This window comes from Vombatus ursinus, unplaced genomic scaffold (assembly GCF_900497805.2).
Source record: "Vombatus ursinus unplaced genomic scaffold, bare-nosed wombat genome assembly UNPS02009062.1, whole genome shotgun sequence".
NCBI classification, from domain to species: Eukaryota; Metazoa; Chordata; class Mammalia; order Diprotodontia; family Vombatidae; genus Vombatus; species Vombatus ursinus.
In genome coordinates this window covers 6,544,725-6,564,806 of record NW_020948840.1, presented here as the reverse complement: position 1 = coordinate 6,564,806, position 20,082 = coordinate 6,544,725, and the positions used below count along the sequence as shown (strand labels likewise).

The 20,082-nt window shown below is 38.2% G+C and overlaps 1 protein-coding gene across 5 annotated transcripts in view; it reads left to right on the top strand.

Moving 5' to 3' along the window:
* Positions 1–9,406, top strand: part of BCO1 (beta-carotene oxygenase 1) — a 48,054-nt gene extending 38,648 nt beyond the window's left edge. For 2 of the 5 annotated variants that reach the window (XM_027850582.1, XM_027850585.1), the window contains 2 exons: positions 2,144–2,255; positions 5,443–7,394. In XM_027850582.1, the coding sequence (XP_027706383.1) occupies positions 2,144–2,255; positions 5,443–5,633 (303 nt within the window). In that variant the 3' untranslated portion in view covers positions 5,634–7,394. Of the gene's footprint in view, positions 1–146; positions 480–2,143; positions 2,256–5,442; positions 7,395–8,123; positions 9,296–9,346 lie in introns of those variants that run through there. The other 3 variants (XR_003568135.1, XR_003568136.1, XM_027850584.1) reach the window with 3 other exon arrangements.
* The last annotated feature ends 10,676 nt before the right edge of the window (positions 9,407–20,082 follow it).

The window sequence follows — 20,082 nt, the reverse complement described above, 5'->3', positions numbered from 1 at the left end:
ATGATCCTTTGATTTGTCAATTATAAGGTTATTGGTGAACTTTAAGACAGTACTTTCAGTGCAGTGTTAGGGAAAGAAGCTAGATTGCAGGGTGTTTTCAATAAGGAATCATCTACTAAAGTCTTAACTCTAATTCTTCCTCACAGTGTGGAGTTGACTCTGGGCTTTTTGAAGGCTAAACCAGTAAAGTACAAGCTCTGGAAAGGTTTTGTGTGCTGGATTGGTTAGGGACAATATTGTCTGTCAACTGAAGACTCACCTAGCTACTACTTTGTGAAGAAACTCATCACCCAGTTGGTCACAGGGGATGAATGTCTTAGCCAATAGGACTCATAAAGACTCAGAAAAGTTTTGCTCTGCATCAATGGAGGAAAGACCCAAAATGACAAAATAATGGATCCCTGTTTGAAGAAATGAAAGCAGTACATAGAAACCACTCACAGGAGACAGCTTAGCAACAAAAGGAAAAAGAAAAATAGGTCAGTATCTAGAGTGGTCAGCAGAAAGTGAAAAAAGCTTAGAGTTGGAAGGAACCTCATCTAATCCAACCTGTATGTGATCAAAAATCTCTACATAATTTCCTTCAAGGGATTATTTAACTGACTGAATATCTCCACTGAAAGATATCCTACTAACTTGTGAACCAGCCCATTCTTTTGAATACTTCTAATTGTTAGGAAGGGTTTTATTCCATCACTCCCCCCTCAACCAATATCAAGCCTAAATCTGTCTCTCTGAAGCCTGTACCCATTGTCTTTAATTCTACCAGTGAAACCAAGAAGAACAAGTTTAATCTCTCTTCCACAACCACCCTTAAAACACTTTTAGAGAGCTATTAAGCTGTCCCTGAGTCTGTCTTATGTGCAAGCTAAAGAGTACAGAAAAATAATGAGTTTTTCAAAATCGAAGAGAACTAGGGATATTACAAAGCAGAGGGGAAGGAGTCAATGAAATATGGAAGATGAAAGAGGAAGCAAGGCCACTTGGAACTGGGACATGAAGTCTTCAAAACAGATCAGTATGTTGATGAGTGGATTCTTATTCAGGTATAAAACAGAGTAGATGACCTCTGAGGTTACTTTCAACTCTGAGATTCTGATTCTGAGTGATTCTGAGTCAAGAAGGTATAGGTTCTTGGCAGAGCCATAACCAGGGAGAGGCAAGAGAAGCATTTGCTTTAGCTACACAAAGTTGACAGGAGAAGAAAACATATGGAATATGCATCTACTCTCCCAAGTATGCCATACTTTTAGGATAGGTGACATAATTTCATATTCTTGCCTCAGCTGCAAAATTAACTGGTTCTTGGTACCATGGAGCAACTCAATTCAAAGAAAAGTAATACCTTTTTCTATGACACTCAGGAGAAGCTTGAGAAGATCATAATAAAGACAGATATGGTAAGGTGAAGAAGACATTAAATGAAGGAGAGAATACTCTTCTGAATTCATGCAAAGGAATTATAAACATATATAGAGAAAAACAATCTTCTAGAATTAATATGTCAGTGGAATAGGAAAATCTGCAACATAAGACAAAATGGCTTTTTCTTGGTGTCATGGAATGAGGGATGATGAAAAATGAATGAACAGCAACCTAATTATAAAGCCTGGTAGCTGAAATAAATACTGAGCCATAACTGAATGGAGGAACACCTGGGTCCATCAAAGCCAACAGTGTTCATGTGTCAGCTTGTCAATGATGATGGAGGACTGTGCATCAGCTCCCACCTGCCAGGTGTGGGGGCTAATCTAATTGGTTTCCTGGCCTACCTTCTCTATGGACATAACTGTAAATTAACATAGATTCTGAAAAAGCTAACCTCAAATTTTATTTGGAGAAGCAAGTAAAACCTTTTCAGGCTTTAGGATTTTATTTTCCTCATGAGACAGATTTCTACTGTAAAGCTCATAAGGAATAGAAGCTAGACCTGTGGCTCTCCTGTCAATATTATACAGATGCTCAAACCTTCCATAAACGTTTACTTTTAACGGTGAGAGTTGCTCGTATCCTATCATCCTCTCCACATACCTAGGTTTCAATGTGTTAGTTAGAAAGTTTGATTGCATGCATTGTACTCAGAAATAGAAAATACAATATCACAAAAATTTAGTCACTATTTGTCTTCCTTTTAAATACACAGATAACGAAATTTGATATTCTGACAAAGTCATCATTAAAATGGGGGGAGGAGCACTGTTGGCCTGCTGAACCTGTGTTTGTGCCTGCACCTAATGCACAACAAGAAGATGATGGTAAGAGCTTTTGGCCTAATGAATACTCTGCTCTGTTTTCATAGTAAGCAATGGAATCAGCTTCCAAAGCAACTGATTTGGCAGGGTCAGAAGATGTGATTGTTTCCCTGTCAAACCTATTCAACTCAATCCAGCATTGACTTACTAAGAGGCAGTGCATCCTAGTGGATAGAGAGCTGGTCTCTAAATCAGGAAGACCTGGTTTCAAGTTCCGCCTCTGACAGACTAGTCGTGTGACCCCAGGCAAATCACTTCAGCTCTCACTCTCTAGGCAATTCAGTAAGATTGTAAATGGCAGAGAAGGTGCCAACCTATATTGGTAGAGGGAGAATCCTCATCTAGGAGCTTCCTAAACCAATTTAATCACAGGTCCTGTCCCTATCTCTAAGCTTTTACTTAGCTATGTGTAAGGTTTTTGGCACTGGGGATAAATACAGAAATTAAAAATTAACACTGTCGCTGGCCTTGAGAAACTTACATTTTAGGAAGAGGAGGGAGAAAAAACACGTATACAGATATGTCAGGGGTATACACAGCATGCAGGCAGATGGAGGGAATCCATGAAAGGCAGCATGGTGAAATGCAGGGGTCATTAACTTTTTTTGCTTCATGAACCCCTATGACAGTCTAGAGGGGCCTATGGACCATTTCTTGGAATAGTTTCTAAATGAATAAAAGAAATATGTAGAATTGCAAAGGAGGTATATTATACTGAAATACAGTGATAGATAAGACAGACAGATAGATGATAGATGAATAAGTTCAAAGACCCCACCTCTGGACTTAAGAGTCCAGAAGCCTGAGTTTAAGGCCCAGTTGTGACATTTACTGTCTATGTAACCATAAGTGGATCCAGGTTGAAAAGATCATGACCATTCATAGGGATGAAGTCCCTTATGGATGTATATGTGTAGTGGTAGGGTGATGTTGGAGTGGGGGTAGGAAGCGGGGAGAGTAAGGTCTTCAACTTCTCATTATGTGAATATGGAATCATTTTTTCCATGATCTGTCTCTACCTTTCTACTGTGGCTCATTTGACCCTATGGTCCTACTTCATCACTTTCTTCCACACTCCTTAAAGATGTATAATATTAAGGGCTGGAGGCAGTTGTAGTTGGAGGCCAATTCTCATGGCTGCAGGAGCTGCCTCAGTCCCAAATTTCAGTGGAGATGCTACTCCTCCCACCCTACAAAAAAGATATAGGGGATTTATAGAAAGGAAGAAAGGAACTTTAAAATGTTTTCAAATATTTTGGTAATATTGAAACATCAGAGGGCTAGAAGTTAGGAGATCTGGGTTCTGGTCCAGTTCTGTGACTGTGTATCCTTTAGTAAGTCATTTAACTTCAGTGGGTCCTAGTTTCCTCATTCATGATTGGTCTCTAAGGGTTCTTTCAGCTTTACAAAAGAAAGCTCTGTTAACAATGGTCAGATTCATTGACATATGCATGCTACTAAAAAGACCTAAGAGAAGCAGATATTCCAGAAAATCGTATTCTGTACCCCAGATTTATAGCAGGAAGTATCTCACAGAACTTCTTCCACCTTTTGATGAAGTCATCCAGTTTCAGTCAAGATAAGAAGAAATGGTAGGGCACCCCATTAGATATCTACCCTAATCCTTTTGCTACCCAGAACCTTCTCATGCAGTTCATATAGCAACATAATAGTGGCAAAAGCATTGGTCTCAGGGTTACAGGATATAAAGCTGAGCCACAACTTACAGACTTACTGGCTATTTCACTTTGGCCAAGTAACTTCATTGCTCTGGGTCTCAATTTCCTCCATGCAAAATAGGGATAAGAATGCTCCTACTAGATAGCACACACAATGAGGAAAGCATTATAAAATCCTCATGGAGGTGCAGAAAGAAACTGAAGTTGTCATCACTGAAGATTCAGGCTTCGATTCTTGGCCTCTATGCTATTTCTCTAACATGCCAATATATTTATCTGAACAGTCTAGTCACTGACCTTCCTACCAGCTGGAGGTCAACCAGTCCAACCCCCTCATTTCACAAAAACAAATAAACCAAAAAAAAAAAAAAAACTGAGGACCAGAAATATTTGCTCCAAATCACAGTTAGGAAGATGCAGAGACAGGATTCAAATTCAGGTCCTCTAAATTGAAATCCAATGTTCTTTCCACCACATGACACTGGCAAGGAGAAAACATAAACAAGTGACATGAAGATTCAAAAAGTGAAATCTATTTCACTAAGAAGGGAATCAGCAAATTGTGACACACAACAGCTCCAGTGGCTCATCTTCCTAATCCATCAGGTTGGTCCATAGACCTACACAGCATACCACCCCTAATTCTTATTTCTTAGATTCAACTTTACTTCAGCATTAATATTAATAGTTGACATTTGTATATTAACATTCCTTATTTTAATCTCATTTGAGCCTTACAACAATCTTATGAGGTAGTCACTACAGATATTATCATTCCTATGTAACAGATGAGGAAACTGAGGCACACAGTAATTAAGGACTTTCCTATGATACACTAGTAAGGGTCAGAGGTAGGATTTGAACCTAGGTCTTCTTGACTCCAAGTCCAGTATACAATGCTAATACCTCCTCATTTACAAAAGTAAAACCACATCACAAACTTCCTTCTACCCAGTTAAACATACTTCCAAAACAGAAGCTAGGAAACATCCTCTAGGGAGCTCTGTCTTGGGCATTGGGCCTGAAGCATAGACCTCTATCCTTGGGCTTGCTTCTCCAACCATTTGTGTGGAACGCCTTAGATACTTTGTGTTTTTCTCCTAATGGGCAGACAATGAAGAAGCATATATGCTAGTAGCAATAGGAGTTTCAACACTGGCTCAAGGAAAATCACATTTGCAGCTATTCTGAGCCAATCACAATCAGACCTCCCAAAAGTATTCCAAAGTTACACTAGATAATATTGTTATGTCCCTGCCTCATATTAAAGAGGCAGCCTCCAAGATGGCTAAGCTAAAGGTTATTCTTCTGCTTTGAATGTTGAAAATCAGAATAGGAAAAACCCAAGTTTTGCCTACAAGCTTTCTTCTTTGGATTTAAGTCTTGGTTACCCAAACTACATTGTTTTTCTCAGGCTTAGATTTTCAGCATCAATGAAGATTCTTTTCATTTCAGAAATAGAAAAAAATACCCCTCCATTTTCCAAACTTGTTCATTTTTTTCTCTTAAAGGTATTATATTGTCAGTGATTGTCTCCACTGACCCCAAGAAACCACCTTTTCTACTCATACTGGATGCAAAACTATTTACAGAATTGGCTCGAGCATCAATTGATGCAGAGATACACCTGGATCTACATGGGCTATTCATTCCCTCTGTGGGTTCTCCTGAAGAGCCAGAGGACAATGTGCTTAGGAACTAATCTAATGGACTGGCCTAGAGTGATGCTACTTTGATATTTGGGAATAGACAAACTGAGTGGGATCTTATAGGACCATAAGCCTGGAAATTTTTTTCTTTATATGGTACAGTTTTATTTGATTTTTGTTCTTGGGATGGTACATTCAATGCCTTTCAATTCATTTCATTTAAATCATAATAACAATTAGAGGCGGCATGGTATAGTGTACAGAGGGTCAGCCTTGGAGTCAAAAAGGCTTGTAAAGTCTACTTCTGACACATAATGGTTAAGGAACAATGAGCAAGACACTTAAGTTTTAATGCCAGGGGAAACTCTTTAAGACTATAGTTCATGGGTGAATTGCTAACTGCACTGGTGCAGGGGGTTCCCAAATCAATAAGATTATAAGTCTAATTAAAAAATAGTAGTAATGCTAATAGCTGACATTTAGACAGTACTCTAAAATTTGTTAAGCACTTATGTACATTCTCTCATTTCATTACCATTATACTCCAAATGTGTGCCTACTCTTCTTAAAGATGTTGATGTATTTGTGGAACACTGGGCCCCAGGTTTCTGGAAGGAAATCTTCCTTCTGGAAGGAAGGAAATCTGGAAGGATCTTCATAACTACTCTGAGAAGTAGGTACTATTATTATCCCTATTTTACAGATGAGGAAACTAAGATTGCAGAGAGTAAGTTCAGTGACTTATCCATGGTCATGCAGGTAGTAGGTATCAGAGATAGGATTTGAACGCAGCTCTCTCCTGACACACAGTCCGATTCAATTCTCTTTCAAATATACCATACTGCCTATCTTTTGTCTTGATTTGATATTAATCAACAAATATTTATTGAGCAAATACTATGTACCTAGCACTGAAGAAAAAAGAAGACTTTTTATTCTGAGCAACCATTACACAAAAATTTTCACTAAAATAAATTATATACTCTATTAAAGCAATATTGCAATACTACTTATTATGGTAGGAGAGGGTTTACCCATTAGGAACATGCAAATATTTATCAGAAAGAAAATGTTTTAATTTGTTAAAGAAGTACTTGGCTAAATAGAGGTTCTCTCTTTCCTAAATCCTGGCCTGGTATTTTTAGTTAGGTTTATTTTTATAAAACTACATAATTAGGAAACTGATGCATGGTCACTTAAGAATTGCATTAGTAGAATTTCCAGGTACCTTCAGTCCTCAGTTTCAGTAAATGAGTCCCACAAACTCCATACACTGATAATGGTTTTTTGGTAGATATGCTCCTATTTGTTTAGTTATGATTGCATTTTAAAAGCCCTGTCTCAATTATATTTGTATCTCGCTTGTATTCACACCCAAACAATTTGTTAATTACTAAACCCCAGAACCTTCCACATTCACCTTGAGGCCTGGAGAAAGTGAAGAGAGATTCATAGTCGTTGGCTGTGGAATAGTGGGGTTGGACACTACTGAAAGTGTTTCTCTTCCTCCTCAGATTTTTCAAAAGTGGTTTGCTTAGATCTTCCCTTGTCCCTATTACTCTTTTCCCATGTATCACACTTATCTGCATACGCGTGCTTCCCTCATCTTTGAGGGCAGGAATTGTAATTTATCTCTATATCCCCAGTCCTGAAGCATTAGGCTTTGTACTTAGCAGGCATTTAATAAATGTTGGTTGGAATGAATTGAATTGACACAACAGAATTATTTGATATCTTCTGTTTAAAGTCAATTTGTTTTCCTTTAGATAAAGAAACATAAGATTTTGAAGTGGGACCTTAGAGATAAACTAGTTCAACACCCTCATTATAAGAGAGATTAAATGATTTGGTTACGGTCCAATAGCTATTAAATAACAGAACTAAAGTTTTTCTTATTTAAATATTAGTATTTTCATTGTAAGAGCAGAAATGGGTTCCTGACCAATGAATTTCCCCCATAGGATATAATCACAGATGATGAAGTATAAATTCATTAATAGTAATCCTTATAATGTCTTTATAAACTGTGAACATTTTCTCTAGTGAAATTAGTAAGCAAGTTTAGGATTGGCTGCATGAAAACTGGTCACAATCCTGGACACAATTCAGGCAGGAACCAGCAACTGAGAAAGAATTCAGACTCTAAGAGGATAATTGACCAGTAGGAAATACACATTCTCCAGACAGACACAGAAACAGAAAGGCAGTATTCAAACAGCTTTCAGGAGAGGGACCTCTGACAGCAAAGAGAACTGGTTATACATTTAAGAGAGAGTTAGCTTTAGCAATAAAGAATGAACTATGAAGAGGGGTAGATAATGGGAAGCCAGCTAAGTAACCCACCAGCAGAGACACTGTACCCAGAGGGAGCCTGCTGAAGAACTCCATGATGAGATAAAGGACATTAAGGTCTTTCAGTTCTTGAGATGTCAGTTGTTTTGGCCCCTATGTTCCCTACATTTGTATTTCATTACCATTATACTCCAAATGTGTGCCTACTCTTCTTAAAGATGTTGATGTATTTGTGGAACACTGGGCCCCAGGTTTCTGGAAGGAAATGTTTTACTTTTCTTACTATACCATTTTAGTCAATGGCTTGGCTTTGAGCTACTTGTGTCTACTGACTAACTATTAAAGCTAAGGATATAGGTGGAGGCTTGTGAACAAGGGTGTGCTGCAGTCAGTTCAAAATAGCTCAGAATTGTTAAAATTTCAGTATGAGTATTCACACCTCAAAAATCAGAAAACGGTACAAATCAGGACTTGATTTATTGTTTTGTTGATTGTCTAGTCTCAACACTGTGATGAGGAAAAAGTTCATATTGCAAATTAAATTTTAAAGGACTTCATGTGTACATTTTTTTGGAGTCAGTTATTAAACATTTACTAGCACACCCTACCTATGAACTAGTTTTAGTACTGCAGACATATAGGTTACCCCAGAACCTGAGGGTGTTAGCTGCCTTTTGGGCATCCAAATCATGCATATGACCACATATCGAAAGAGTGCTAAACCATAAACAAAATCGCCCCCTCCTGAAATGCATAATAATGCTTCTAAAACTGTGTCAAATTCTATTACTTCAATGGGTAATGATATCACTCAACTGAATTCAAATTTATATAGAAACAATAACCATATCAAGTTTATGTAGAAACCTCAGGTCATTCCTAATTTAGCTTATACTATAAGGTCAAATCTATTGGCTCAGAAGACAGAAAAAAATTGCTAGAACTGCTTCAGTCTTATAGTTTTTTAATAATACCTAATACCAGAAATAAAGTCTTTGGTCTATGGTTTTTTTATTGGAAGCATTAAACTTAAACATGAGCTTTAAGATTTTTTCTGTATTTTTTCAAATAATAAGAGTTTGTTTCCTTTCCTTTCCACCTCCTCCACCCCCCCACTTTGAAAACATTTAAAAAAAAAAACTCTTGTAACAAATATGCATAATTAAGTAAGACAAATCCTGCATAGGCCATATTAAAAAAGATACTTCAGTCTGCATCTGGAGTCCATTGCCTCTTTCTTAGAGTGTGTGTAGCATGCACCATTGGTCCTCTGGAGTTATGTTGGTCATTGCATTAATCAGAGTTCTTAAATCTTTAAAGGGTTGTCTTTTGGATGCTGCTTTTAGAATACACATTGTTCTCCTGGTTCTGCTTATTTCACTCTGCATTAGTTTCTACAAGTCTTCCTAGGTTACTCTGAATCTGGCTCTTTCATCATTTCTTATAACATAGTATACTCTTCTTCTTTTTGAAGAATTTTTGAATTATGTGACACGAGAGACACTGGCATAGGACTGCCCAGCATGACATGCCCTCATCAGAGAAGGTGCTGTGTTCTATGAGCAAAGCAGAACTGAAGTAGCTCAAAAGAAATGTGAGATGTGCAAATTTAGAGAATCCATCCCAAATGTTCACATGGACTATTTGTGCCCCGAGCTGTGGTAGAACATTCCAAGCTCATGTTGTTCTGATCAGCCACGTCAGACACACTGTAATTTGACTCTAACATTGCGATGTTATTTTGGTCCTCTTCGAGAACAAAGGACAACCACCACCAGTATTCCACTATGTAATATGCCATAATGTGTTCAGTCATTCCTCAATATGTACTATTTTTAAAAGTTAAAGGTTAGTTTAGAAGCTGGTTTGCAGTTTGAAAAATGTTCATTTTTCAGCTCTAAAATTTTAGTTCATAATAGACTCAAATAATTTTAAAGCTGGAAGGGACAACATTGATCTTCTAGTCCAACGCATGCCTGCAAGGTATCCACACTACAACACACTGGACAAATGGTCATTCAGCCTGGGCTTGAAGACCTCTAATAAGGAGGAGCCAACTCTCTCCCAAGATATTCCATTCCATTTTTGGACAGCTATAATTGTTAGAAAGTTGCTCTTTAACTCAAGTCTAAATTTGCCTCTTTACAACTTTCACCCACTGCTTCTGGTTCTGTCTAGGATGATCAAGCAGAATAAGTCTAATCTCTCTTCCATGTGACAGCCTTCAAATAACTGAAAACAATTACCATGTCCACTTCTCCCCTATTGCCTGTCTTGACCTTCTCTAAGATAAACATACCCGTATCATGTGATATGGTCTCAAGACTCTTCACTATGTTGTTTACCTTTCTCTAGAATGTCCAGTTTATCAATGTCGTTCTGTGGCACCCAGATTTGAACACAATTCCAGATGTGATTTGACCAGAGAAGGGTACAGAAAGACCTTTATCTCCTTATTCATTAATATAGCCCAAGATCAAATTATTTTTTAATGCTTCTTTATATTGCTGATTCATGTTGAAATTGGAATTTACTAAACTCAAGTATTTTTCAAACTGCTGTAGCATCTTATAATTCTAAAGTTAATTTTTTGAACTCAAATGTAAGACTTTACATTTATCTCTGCTGATTTTTACCTAGTTACATTTGACCCAATATTCTAGCTTCCAAAGATCTTTTTGGATCTTACCTTGGTCATCTGACACGTTAGCTATTCCTGCAGATTCAATATGCATGCTATCTATGTCTTTGTCCAGTCCAATACAATGAAATGTTTAAAAATGTTAAACAACACTGGGCAAAGAACAGATTCCTGCAGCACTCTACTACAGCCCTCCTGAGAAGGTGACAGGGAGCCATTAATGAAGTTTTTATGCCCTGTCAATCAACCAGTTTGGAATCCATCTAATTGTATTATCATCTAGTCTATATTTCTCCACCTTTTTTACATGAATAGTATGAAATATTTTATTAAATGTTTAGTTTTAAAACTCAGCAGACTATAACATTTCCCTCCACTACTAGTTTAGTAAACTTGTCAACAAAACAAATAAAATTAATTTGGCATGAACTTTTCTTGATGAAGTGATTTGGTTTCCTTATAATCACTATTTTCTTTTCTAGATGTTTATCAATCAATAAACATTTATTAAGTGCCTACTATGTGCCAGACAGTGTGCTAAGCTCTGAGGACACAAAAACAGACAAAAACAAGCCTCAGCCCTTAAGGAACTCACAATCTAATTGGGGAGGAGGATGATAAACTAACAAATACACACACACACACACACACACAGGTGTGTATACATATATATTTATACAAGCTACATACAGGATAAATAGGAAATAATAGAGGGAAGGCAGTAGAATTGAGAGACTGGAAACTGTTTCCTGTAGAAGCTGGGATTTTAGTAGGAATGCTCCATTCTAGAAATTATGCAGGAAATGCCACTATTAGGTCTGTACTCCTAAGAGATCAAAGAAAAAGAAAAGGAACCTACATGTACAAAAATATTTATAGCAGTACTTTTTGTAGTAGCAAAGAATAGGAAATTGAGGGGATGCTCATCAATTGGGGAATAGTTGAACAAATTGTGGCATATGATTGTAATGGTGTACTATTGTGCTCTAAGAAATGATGAGGAGGTAGTTTTAGAAAAACATGGCAAGACATATATGGACTGATACAAAGTGAAGCAAAAAGAACTGAGTGATCATTGTGCACAGTAAGAGCAATGTTGTAATGATGATCAATTGTGAAAGACTTGACTACTCTGATCAATACAATGATCCAAGACAGTTCTAAAGTATTCATGATGGAAAAATGCTATCCATTTCCAGAGAGAGAACTGATGAACTGAGTACAAAATAAAGTATAATTTTCTAACTTCTTTTATTTTTCTTGTTTTTCTTAAAAAAATATGGCTATTTCACATGCATAATTGGTATCACATTGCTTGCCTTCTCAGTGGGTATGGGAGCCAGTGGGATAGAGGCAGAGAATTTACAACTCAAAATTCAAAGAGAAAATAATGTTAAAAATAAATAAATAATATTTTTTAAAAAAAGGAATTTTGCAAGAAATTGAGGCCAAGCTTCCTCATCTATAATATGCCAATTGTATTATTTTTGCTTTCACGATGATTAGACAATATTTGCACTTTGCTTATCTGGGCCAGGTAACTTGAATTCATTAAGGTCAGTTAGGTGCTCTCTTATTATTATCTCTATATCTATCTTGGGTGTGAGTTCATTGTAAGTCATTTTTGTTTCATCATTTCCAGCGTGAGAGTCATTCTCCTTGTAAAGAAAACAAAAACAAAATAAAAACTAACAGCTCTGTCTTACCTGTGTTGTCAGTGATCATTATCTCATCCTCCCTGAGCTCAGTCCTGGCTTTTCTTTATCTTCCTCTTTTCCCCCACATAGCTAAAAAAATGTTAAAGAAGTGGTCGTCCTGTTCACTTCGACCAACCCTCGACTTGATCCTGTTTTCTCCCATATTCCCTCTCTCCAGTCGTCACTCTTTCCCTATATACTGACTCCTTCCCTGATGCCTACAAATACACCCAAATCTCCCTCATCCTAAAAATAAAAACAAAAAAACAAACAAACCCTTGCTAGATCCTACTATCTTCACTAGCTATTGTCCTATATTTCTCCTCCAGCCAAATTCCTTGAAAAAGCAGTCTCCTTCCAATGTCTCCATTTCCTCTCCTCTTCACTTCTTCTACACTAGCTCCCATCTGACTTCTGAACTCATTTGAAACTGCGCTCTCCAAAGCTGCCCTCAGTTGTCAAACTGCTCTCTCAAATGTTCTGAACTTCCAAATCTAAATTGGTCTTTTTTCAGTTATCATTCCTGTTGACTACCATCTACCCCTGAATACAGTTTCCTCTCTTAAGATTTCATGACAATTTTTTCTCCTGGTTTCTCCTCCTTCCTGTCTGACCACTCCAGTCTTCTTGGCTGGGTCATCAACTATGTCACTCACTCTAACTGTTATACTCCCACACTGTTCCGGAAACTTTTTCCTTTTTACTTCTCTATACTCACTTATTGATCTCAGTTCCCATGGATTCAATTATCATTGCTATTCAGATGACTCTCAGATCTATATATCCAGTCCTAACCAGTTTCCTGAGCTCTGGTATCATATCCTCAACTGCCATTTCAAACTGGATGTCCTGTAGGAATTTTAACTCAATAGGTCCAAAATAGAACTTTATTTCCCCAAAATGAAATTCTCTTCCAAATTACCCTATTATTATCACAGGCACCACTATCTTTCAAGTCACAGTTTCATAACCTATATTATCCTTGACTCTTCATTTTCACTCACCCCATAGCTCCAATCAGTTTACAGATTTTGTCATTTCTTTCTCTACAACATCCCTTTTATATATCCCCTTCTTTCTACCCCCCTGGAACCCTATTACCTCTCACATGGACTATTACAGTAACATTCCAATTGGTCTCTCTTCACACTGATCTAACCTCCACATTGCTGCCAAAATGATTTTCCTAAAGCACAGGTCTCCTAATTACCTCTAGGATCAAAAAGAAAGTCTGCATTTAATGTTCTTCAAAACCTGGTCCCAAGCTGCCTTTCCAGTCTTATTACATATTAATTCCTTCTTCTACAAACTGGTTCAGCCAAACTGGCTTTCTCACTGTTCCTCACACACAGTACTATTCCTCACACATCTGCTTTCTCTATGCTTTTGCACTGGCTATCCCCCCCCTGCCTGTAAAGTACTCTTGCCTTACCTCCATCTCTCAAAATCCCTGCTTTCTTTTAAAATTTAGGTAAAATCCCATCTTTTACATGAGGCCTTTCCTAGACTCTCCCCTACCTCCCCCTAGCTGCTGGCACCTCCTATCCCCCTTATAGTATATTTGCTTTGAAAGTGTTACATATATATGTATGTATATACATATATATACATACACATGCATGTATATACATATATATACATATATATGTATGTATACATACACATATACACACATATATGTATGTATACACACATATGTATATGTGTATGTATACATACATATATATGTGTATGTATACATACATATATATATACATATATATGTATATGCATTTTGTCTCCTTTGTACAATCCTTGAGGGACAACTTCACTTTTGTCTCTATTTCCATTGCTAACTTGGGCATAAGGTAGGTCTTAATAAACATATACTGACTGATTGGCTGATAGCTCTTCTTCTTAGTCTTAGGTCATTCTGATCTTTAGCACTTTTTGTTATTGTTTTTATAGGACTATGCTACACTCTTACATTCATCCTCTGCTGCCTGTCCTTGATTCTGTCTTCTGTATATAACAGTTAAAAATCTAAGTTGGTTTTGTGTACCCTATGTATCTTTATCAGTGCCTTCAGATAACTGCTGTTTTTGTTTCTTCACATTGAAATTGTTTCCATTAGTGTCTTCAGAATTTAATCCTTAAGATTTTCCCATCCCTCACAGGTTGCCTTCTCCTCTTTAATTTTCATCCATGGGATCCCACCTATCCTTTTCCTCAACTTTTTGAAATCTGCTTTCCCAAAATTTAGGCTACATATCAAACTAAGGCCATTATTTTCCCTTTAGACATAATTGCAATGAGTAGCATTTCATCACATCCTTGTTGATCTGGTAGACTTCTTGCAAAATTATTCATGATCACTTGCCCTATATTTGACTTAGTTATATAATTGCGCATTATCCTTATCCTATCATCAATCATACTTTGCCAAACCCCAATCTTGGATTACTCCCACCATCTGCCTTTGTTCCAATTCACATACTTCTGAACAGAGCTGGAGAAAATTTTTAAAAGTAATAACTAGATCTACCACAAATTTGTTATGTAATCTTAAATGGACCCTCACTACAGCAAGGAAATTCTTTTATATTTCCCTAATTGAGTCACTATTCCATTCACCATGGTAGCTATTCCAAGCCTTCTCATTCTTCCTTAGACTTCCCACAGCATCCTCTCTACTGCTCTCTCAGGGAAGAACCTTACCTCATACTTCGATGAAAAAACTGGGGCCATTCACCAAGAGCTTTCCCTTTTCCCTTCTTCCTCTTCTCACATAACTGAGACATTTTCCTTCACTATCTTTTCTTTTATCCGTCTTACATGAACAGGTGACCCTACTCCTTGCCAAGGCAAGCCCTTCTATATGCATCCTTCATTGCATCACCTCCCATCTTCTCCAGAAGATTGCTCCCACTATCATCCTAACCTCTCTTTAATGTTCCCTCTCTCCTTATCTATTGATTCCTTTTCTGCTGCCTACATATATGCCCATACCTCCTCCATCCTTAAAAAAAAAACTGTCATCTTATATTTCTCTCCCCTAACCCTGCCACCACCGCCCCCTTTCTTCACTAAACTCCTTAAAGAAATTTATTTACAGCAGGTGCTTCTACTTGGCCTTTTTCTCACTTTTCTCTAACCCCTCTGCAAACTGGTTTTTGATCTCATCACTCAACTGAAACTGCTGTCTCCAGAGTCACCAAAAACCTTTTAATTGCCAAATCTAATGGCCTTTTCTCAATCCTTATGCTTCTTGAACTTTCTGCAGTTTTTGATATTGATTCCCTTCACTGCTCCCTCCTGGTTCTTCCTCTGCCTCCCCGTCTGACTGCTCCTTCTCAGTATCCTTTACTGGATCTTCCTCCAGCTCATGCCCATTAACTGTGGATATCCCCCAAGTTTCCATCCCAGACCCTCTCCTGCCTTTATGCTATCTCATTTGGTGATCTTACCACTCCTAAGGGTTCAATTACCATCTCTATGAAGAGAGTTTCAGATCTATTTATCTTCTAGCCCTAATCTCTCCTAACCTTCATTCTCATATCACCCATTGCTTATTGGACATCTCAAACTCAACATGTGTAAAACAGAATTCATTTTCTTTCCTCCTAATCCCTTTTCCCTCTTCCTAGTTTCCCTATTACTGTTAGGTCCACCATTAGTTGAGACAGCTAGGTGGTGTAGTGATAGACTGCTGGGCCTGGAGTCAGGAATACTCATCTTCATGAGTTCAAATCTGGCCTCATGCACTTACTAATTACACAGCCCAGCTTTACCCTGGGCAAGTCATTTAAACTTATTTGCTTCAGTTCCTCATCTGTAAAATGACCTGGAGAAATGGCAAATGAACACAACTGAAATGACTGAACAACATACCATTAATACAGTTTAGGATTGCTGGGAACCCCAAAATGTCAGGGTACAGGGCAGCCTCCCCCTGGAATGAATCCACACACTCAAACCTTCCAGTCAAGGGGTAAATTTTATTGTAATGCCAATAGAAGCAGTCAGGGTTCCCAGTGAACCTTACTGGGGGTGAGACTGATGCTTATATACAAAAGGAACAGTGAAAGGATCTGGATGGGATTAAGGAGTGGTAAGTAGTCTGGAGTGGGAATTTCTTTTCTTTTCTTTTTTTTGGGGGGGTTAGGCAATAGGGTTAAGTGACTTGCCCAGGGTCACACAGCTAGTAAGTGTCAAGTGTTTGGTCTGAGACCAGATTTGAACTCAGGTCCTCCTGAATCTAGGGCTGGTGCTCTATCTACTGAGCCACCTAGCTGCCCCTGGAGTGGGAATTTCAAGTAAGCTAATTAGGTGATCAAGTAGTCAGGGGTGGGCCAGTGATCTAGGTTGTTGGAATGTATGGGAAAATTCAAGGCCTTTAGGGGTCCAGGTCTCATCATCCTATCACTTACTGGCCACCTAGGCTAGATACTTTCATGTCATCCTTGACTTTTCACTTGCACTTACTCTATATATCCAATCTGTTGCCAAATGCTGTCATTTTTTAATCAATTAGATTTATTAATTAATCTAATCAATTAGATTTAATCAATGCAGATAACAGCACTTTCATTCTAAATTTGCAGAACTCTCCAGCTAGTTGACAGGGGCTAGGCCAGCAGCTTTCTACTGAAACTAGACCTAGGGATGATTCTACAAGTGTGTTGCCAGGACTCAAATTAGGGTCTGAAACCTAGAAAGGCCAGAAGTGCAAATCACACTGTCCCCTTAATCAGACAACATAGGGGTATGGTGGGTGAAAGATGAAATGACTGAGGAAACAAAAGTTGGAACTTCCAAGCATATTGATTTATTAAGCAGTGTATGCCAATTGTATAACAAATTGGGACCAGTTGTCTTCCTCACCTTAGGGGGAGGAAAATACAGGGGGAGACAGATTTTTATATATTAAAAATAAAAACAAATTAATCAAATAAGACCAATTAATTAAAAGAAAATCACTAACCAGGATACATTAGGGAATCTAATTTCTTTTTTCTTTATTTTTCATATTAAACATTTATTAATTTATTTTTAGTTTTCAGCATTCACTTCCACAAGATTTTGAGTTCTAAATTTTCTTCCCAACTTGCCTCTCCCCCCACCCCAAGACAGCATGCATTCTGAATATCCCTTCCCCTAATCTGCCCTCCTTTCTATCATCTCACCCCCTTTTCTTATTCCCTTCCCCTTCTATTTTCCTGTAGGGCAGGATAGATTTCTATACCCCATTGCCTGTATATCTTATTTCCCAGGTGCATGTGAAAACAAGTTTTAACATTTGTTTTTAAAACTTTGGGTTCCAAGTTTTCTCCCTTCCTCCCTCCTCACCCACCCTCATTGACAAGGCAAGCAACTTGATACAGGTTATACATGTGTAGTCATGCAAAACACTTCCATAGTAGTCATGTTGTGAAAAACTAACTATATTTCCCTTCATCCTATCCTGCCCTCCGTTTATTCTCTTTTAACCCTGTCCCTCCTCAGAAATGTTTGCATCTAATTACCCCTTCCCCCAATATGCCCTCCCTTCTATCACTCTCCTCCCCTCCTTGTTCTCTTATCCCCTCCCCCCCTATTTTTCTGTAGGGTAAGATAAATTTCCATACCCAATAGAGTGTGTATGTTATTCCCTCCTTAAGCCAGTTTTCCTTGGTAATTTCTTGAAAGATGATATGTAGGCTCTTTTTTTTTGATCATGGCTTTCAGATAGTCCAATAATTTTAAAATTATCTCTCCTGGATCTATTGTCCAGGTCAGTTGCTTTTCCAATGAGATAGTTCACATTGTCTTCTATTTTTTTCATTCCTTTGATTTTGTTTTACAATGTCTTGATTTCTCACAAAGTCACTAGCTCCCCATTTGCTCCATTCTAATTTTTAAGGAAGTATTTTCTTCAGTGAGCTTTTGGACCTCCTTTTCCATTTGGTCAATTCTGCTTTTTAAGGCATTCTTCTCCTCATTGGCTTTTTGGACCTCTTTGTCATTTGGGTTATTTTTTAAGGTGTTATTTTCTTCAGTATTTTTTTGGGTCTCCTTTAGCAAACTGTTGACTTGTTTTTCATGATTCTCTTGCATCACTCTCATTTCTCTTCCCAGTTTTTCCTCTACTTCTCTTACTTGCTTTTCAAAATCCTTTTTGAGCTCTTCCATGGCCTGACACTGATTCATATTTTTCTTGGTGGCTTTGGATGTAGGAGCTTTGACTTTGTCTTCTTCTGGTTGTATGTTTTGATCTTCTTTGTCACCAAAGAAAGATTCTATGGCCTGACTTTTTTTTTGCACTGTTTGCTCATGATCCCAGCCAATTACTTGAGTTATAAACTCTTTGTTAAGGTAGGAGTCTGCTTCCAGTGTGAAGAATGTACTATCCCAAGCTTTGGGGGTTTTCTGCAGCTCTTTTCAGAGATACTTCTAGGGAACTGTAAGTTTTCAGTTATTCCAAGGTGGTACAATCAAGGGTGAGGTGTTTACTCCTTTCCTGGCCTGGGCTTTGGTCTATGAGTGACCACAAGACTCTCTTCTGCCCTGGAGCTGTGAGGAGGATTCAATTTCCAATGCCACTACAAGCTCCACCATGCCAGCACTCCTCCTCACCCCAGGACTGCTACCCAGAACTGTGACCTAGATCCAAGCACGGGCAAAGCAGGAGAATCCTGCCTCAGCACCAGCAAAGAGATCCCTGCAATCTCCCTCTGATCAGCCACTTGATTCCCCTCTCAGTTTGTGGGCCAAGAGCTCCAGAAGCAGCTGCCACCCTGGGGCTGTGCCAGGACTAGGGCCAGACTGAGCTCCTCTTTCACGAGGTCCAACAGACCTTTCTTATTGACCTTTTAACTTGTCTTTGGTGTTTTTGGGTTGAGAAGTCTGGAAACTGCCACAGTTGCCTGTGATTCAGTCCCCTGAGGCCTGTTTCAGGTTTATTGAGGCCCTGTCTTTTCCTACTCTGCCCATGCTGAACTGTGCTCCTCACCTAGCCTGGCACAACAGACCTTTCCAATCAACCATCCAGGTTGTCTTGGGCTGGAAATCTGTTTCACACTTTTTGTAGGTTCTGCTGCTCTAGAATTTGTTTAGGGCCATTTTTTACAGCTATTTGGAGGGGTTTGGGAGAGATCTCAAACAAGTTACTGCTTTTATTCCACCATCTTGGCTCCATCCCCGGTAATCTGATTTCTAATTGGAGGAAAGGGACTTTCTAAGTTGAGAGGGGAAGAGTGAACAGGTGTAACTCCTTAAAATCAGGAAAGAAGGCATCCCACTCCCCCTAAAGTGTCTGTATTCAATCAAAGGAACATGGAACAATAACTAACTGATCAGCATGGGGCCAGTTTTCAGACAAAACATAGAGGCTGCTTGAGATATTGTTGTTTGTCCTTTGTTTCCGAAGAGGACCAATGACATCATGGAATGATGTCTTGACTGAATTGGGTTTATGAGAGCCAGAGTTGCACAAAGTCATCAACCTCATTCTCTCTTTTAAAAAAAATATTTATTTTTAGTTTTCAACATTATTTTCCATAAGATTTTGAGTTCCAAATTTTCTCCCCATCTCTTCCCTCCCCCCACCCCAAGACAGCATGCAATCTGATATAGGCTCTACATATACATTTATATTGATCCTATTTTCACATTAGTCATGTTGTAAAGAAGAATTAGAACCAATGGGAGAAACCATGAGAAAGAAGAAACAAAAAAAAAGAAAGAAAGAAAAGAGAGATCAAATAATGTATTTTGATTTGCATTCAGACTCCATAGTTCTTTTTCTGGATGTGGACAGCATTTTCTATCATGAGTCCTTTAGAGCTGTCTTGGATCCTTGCATCGCTGAAAGGAGATGGGTCTGTCAAAGTCATCACACATTGTAGCTATTAC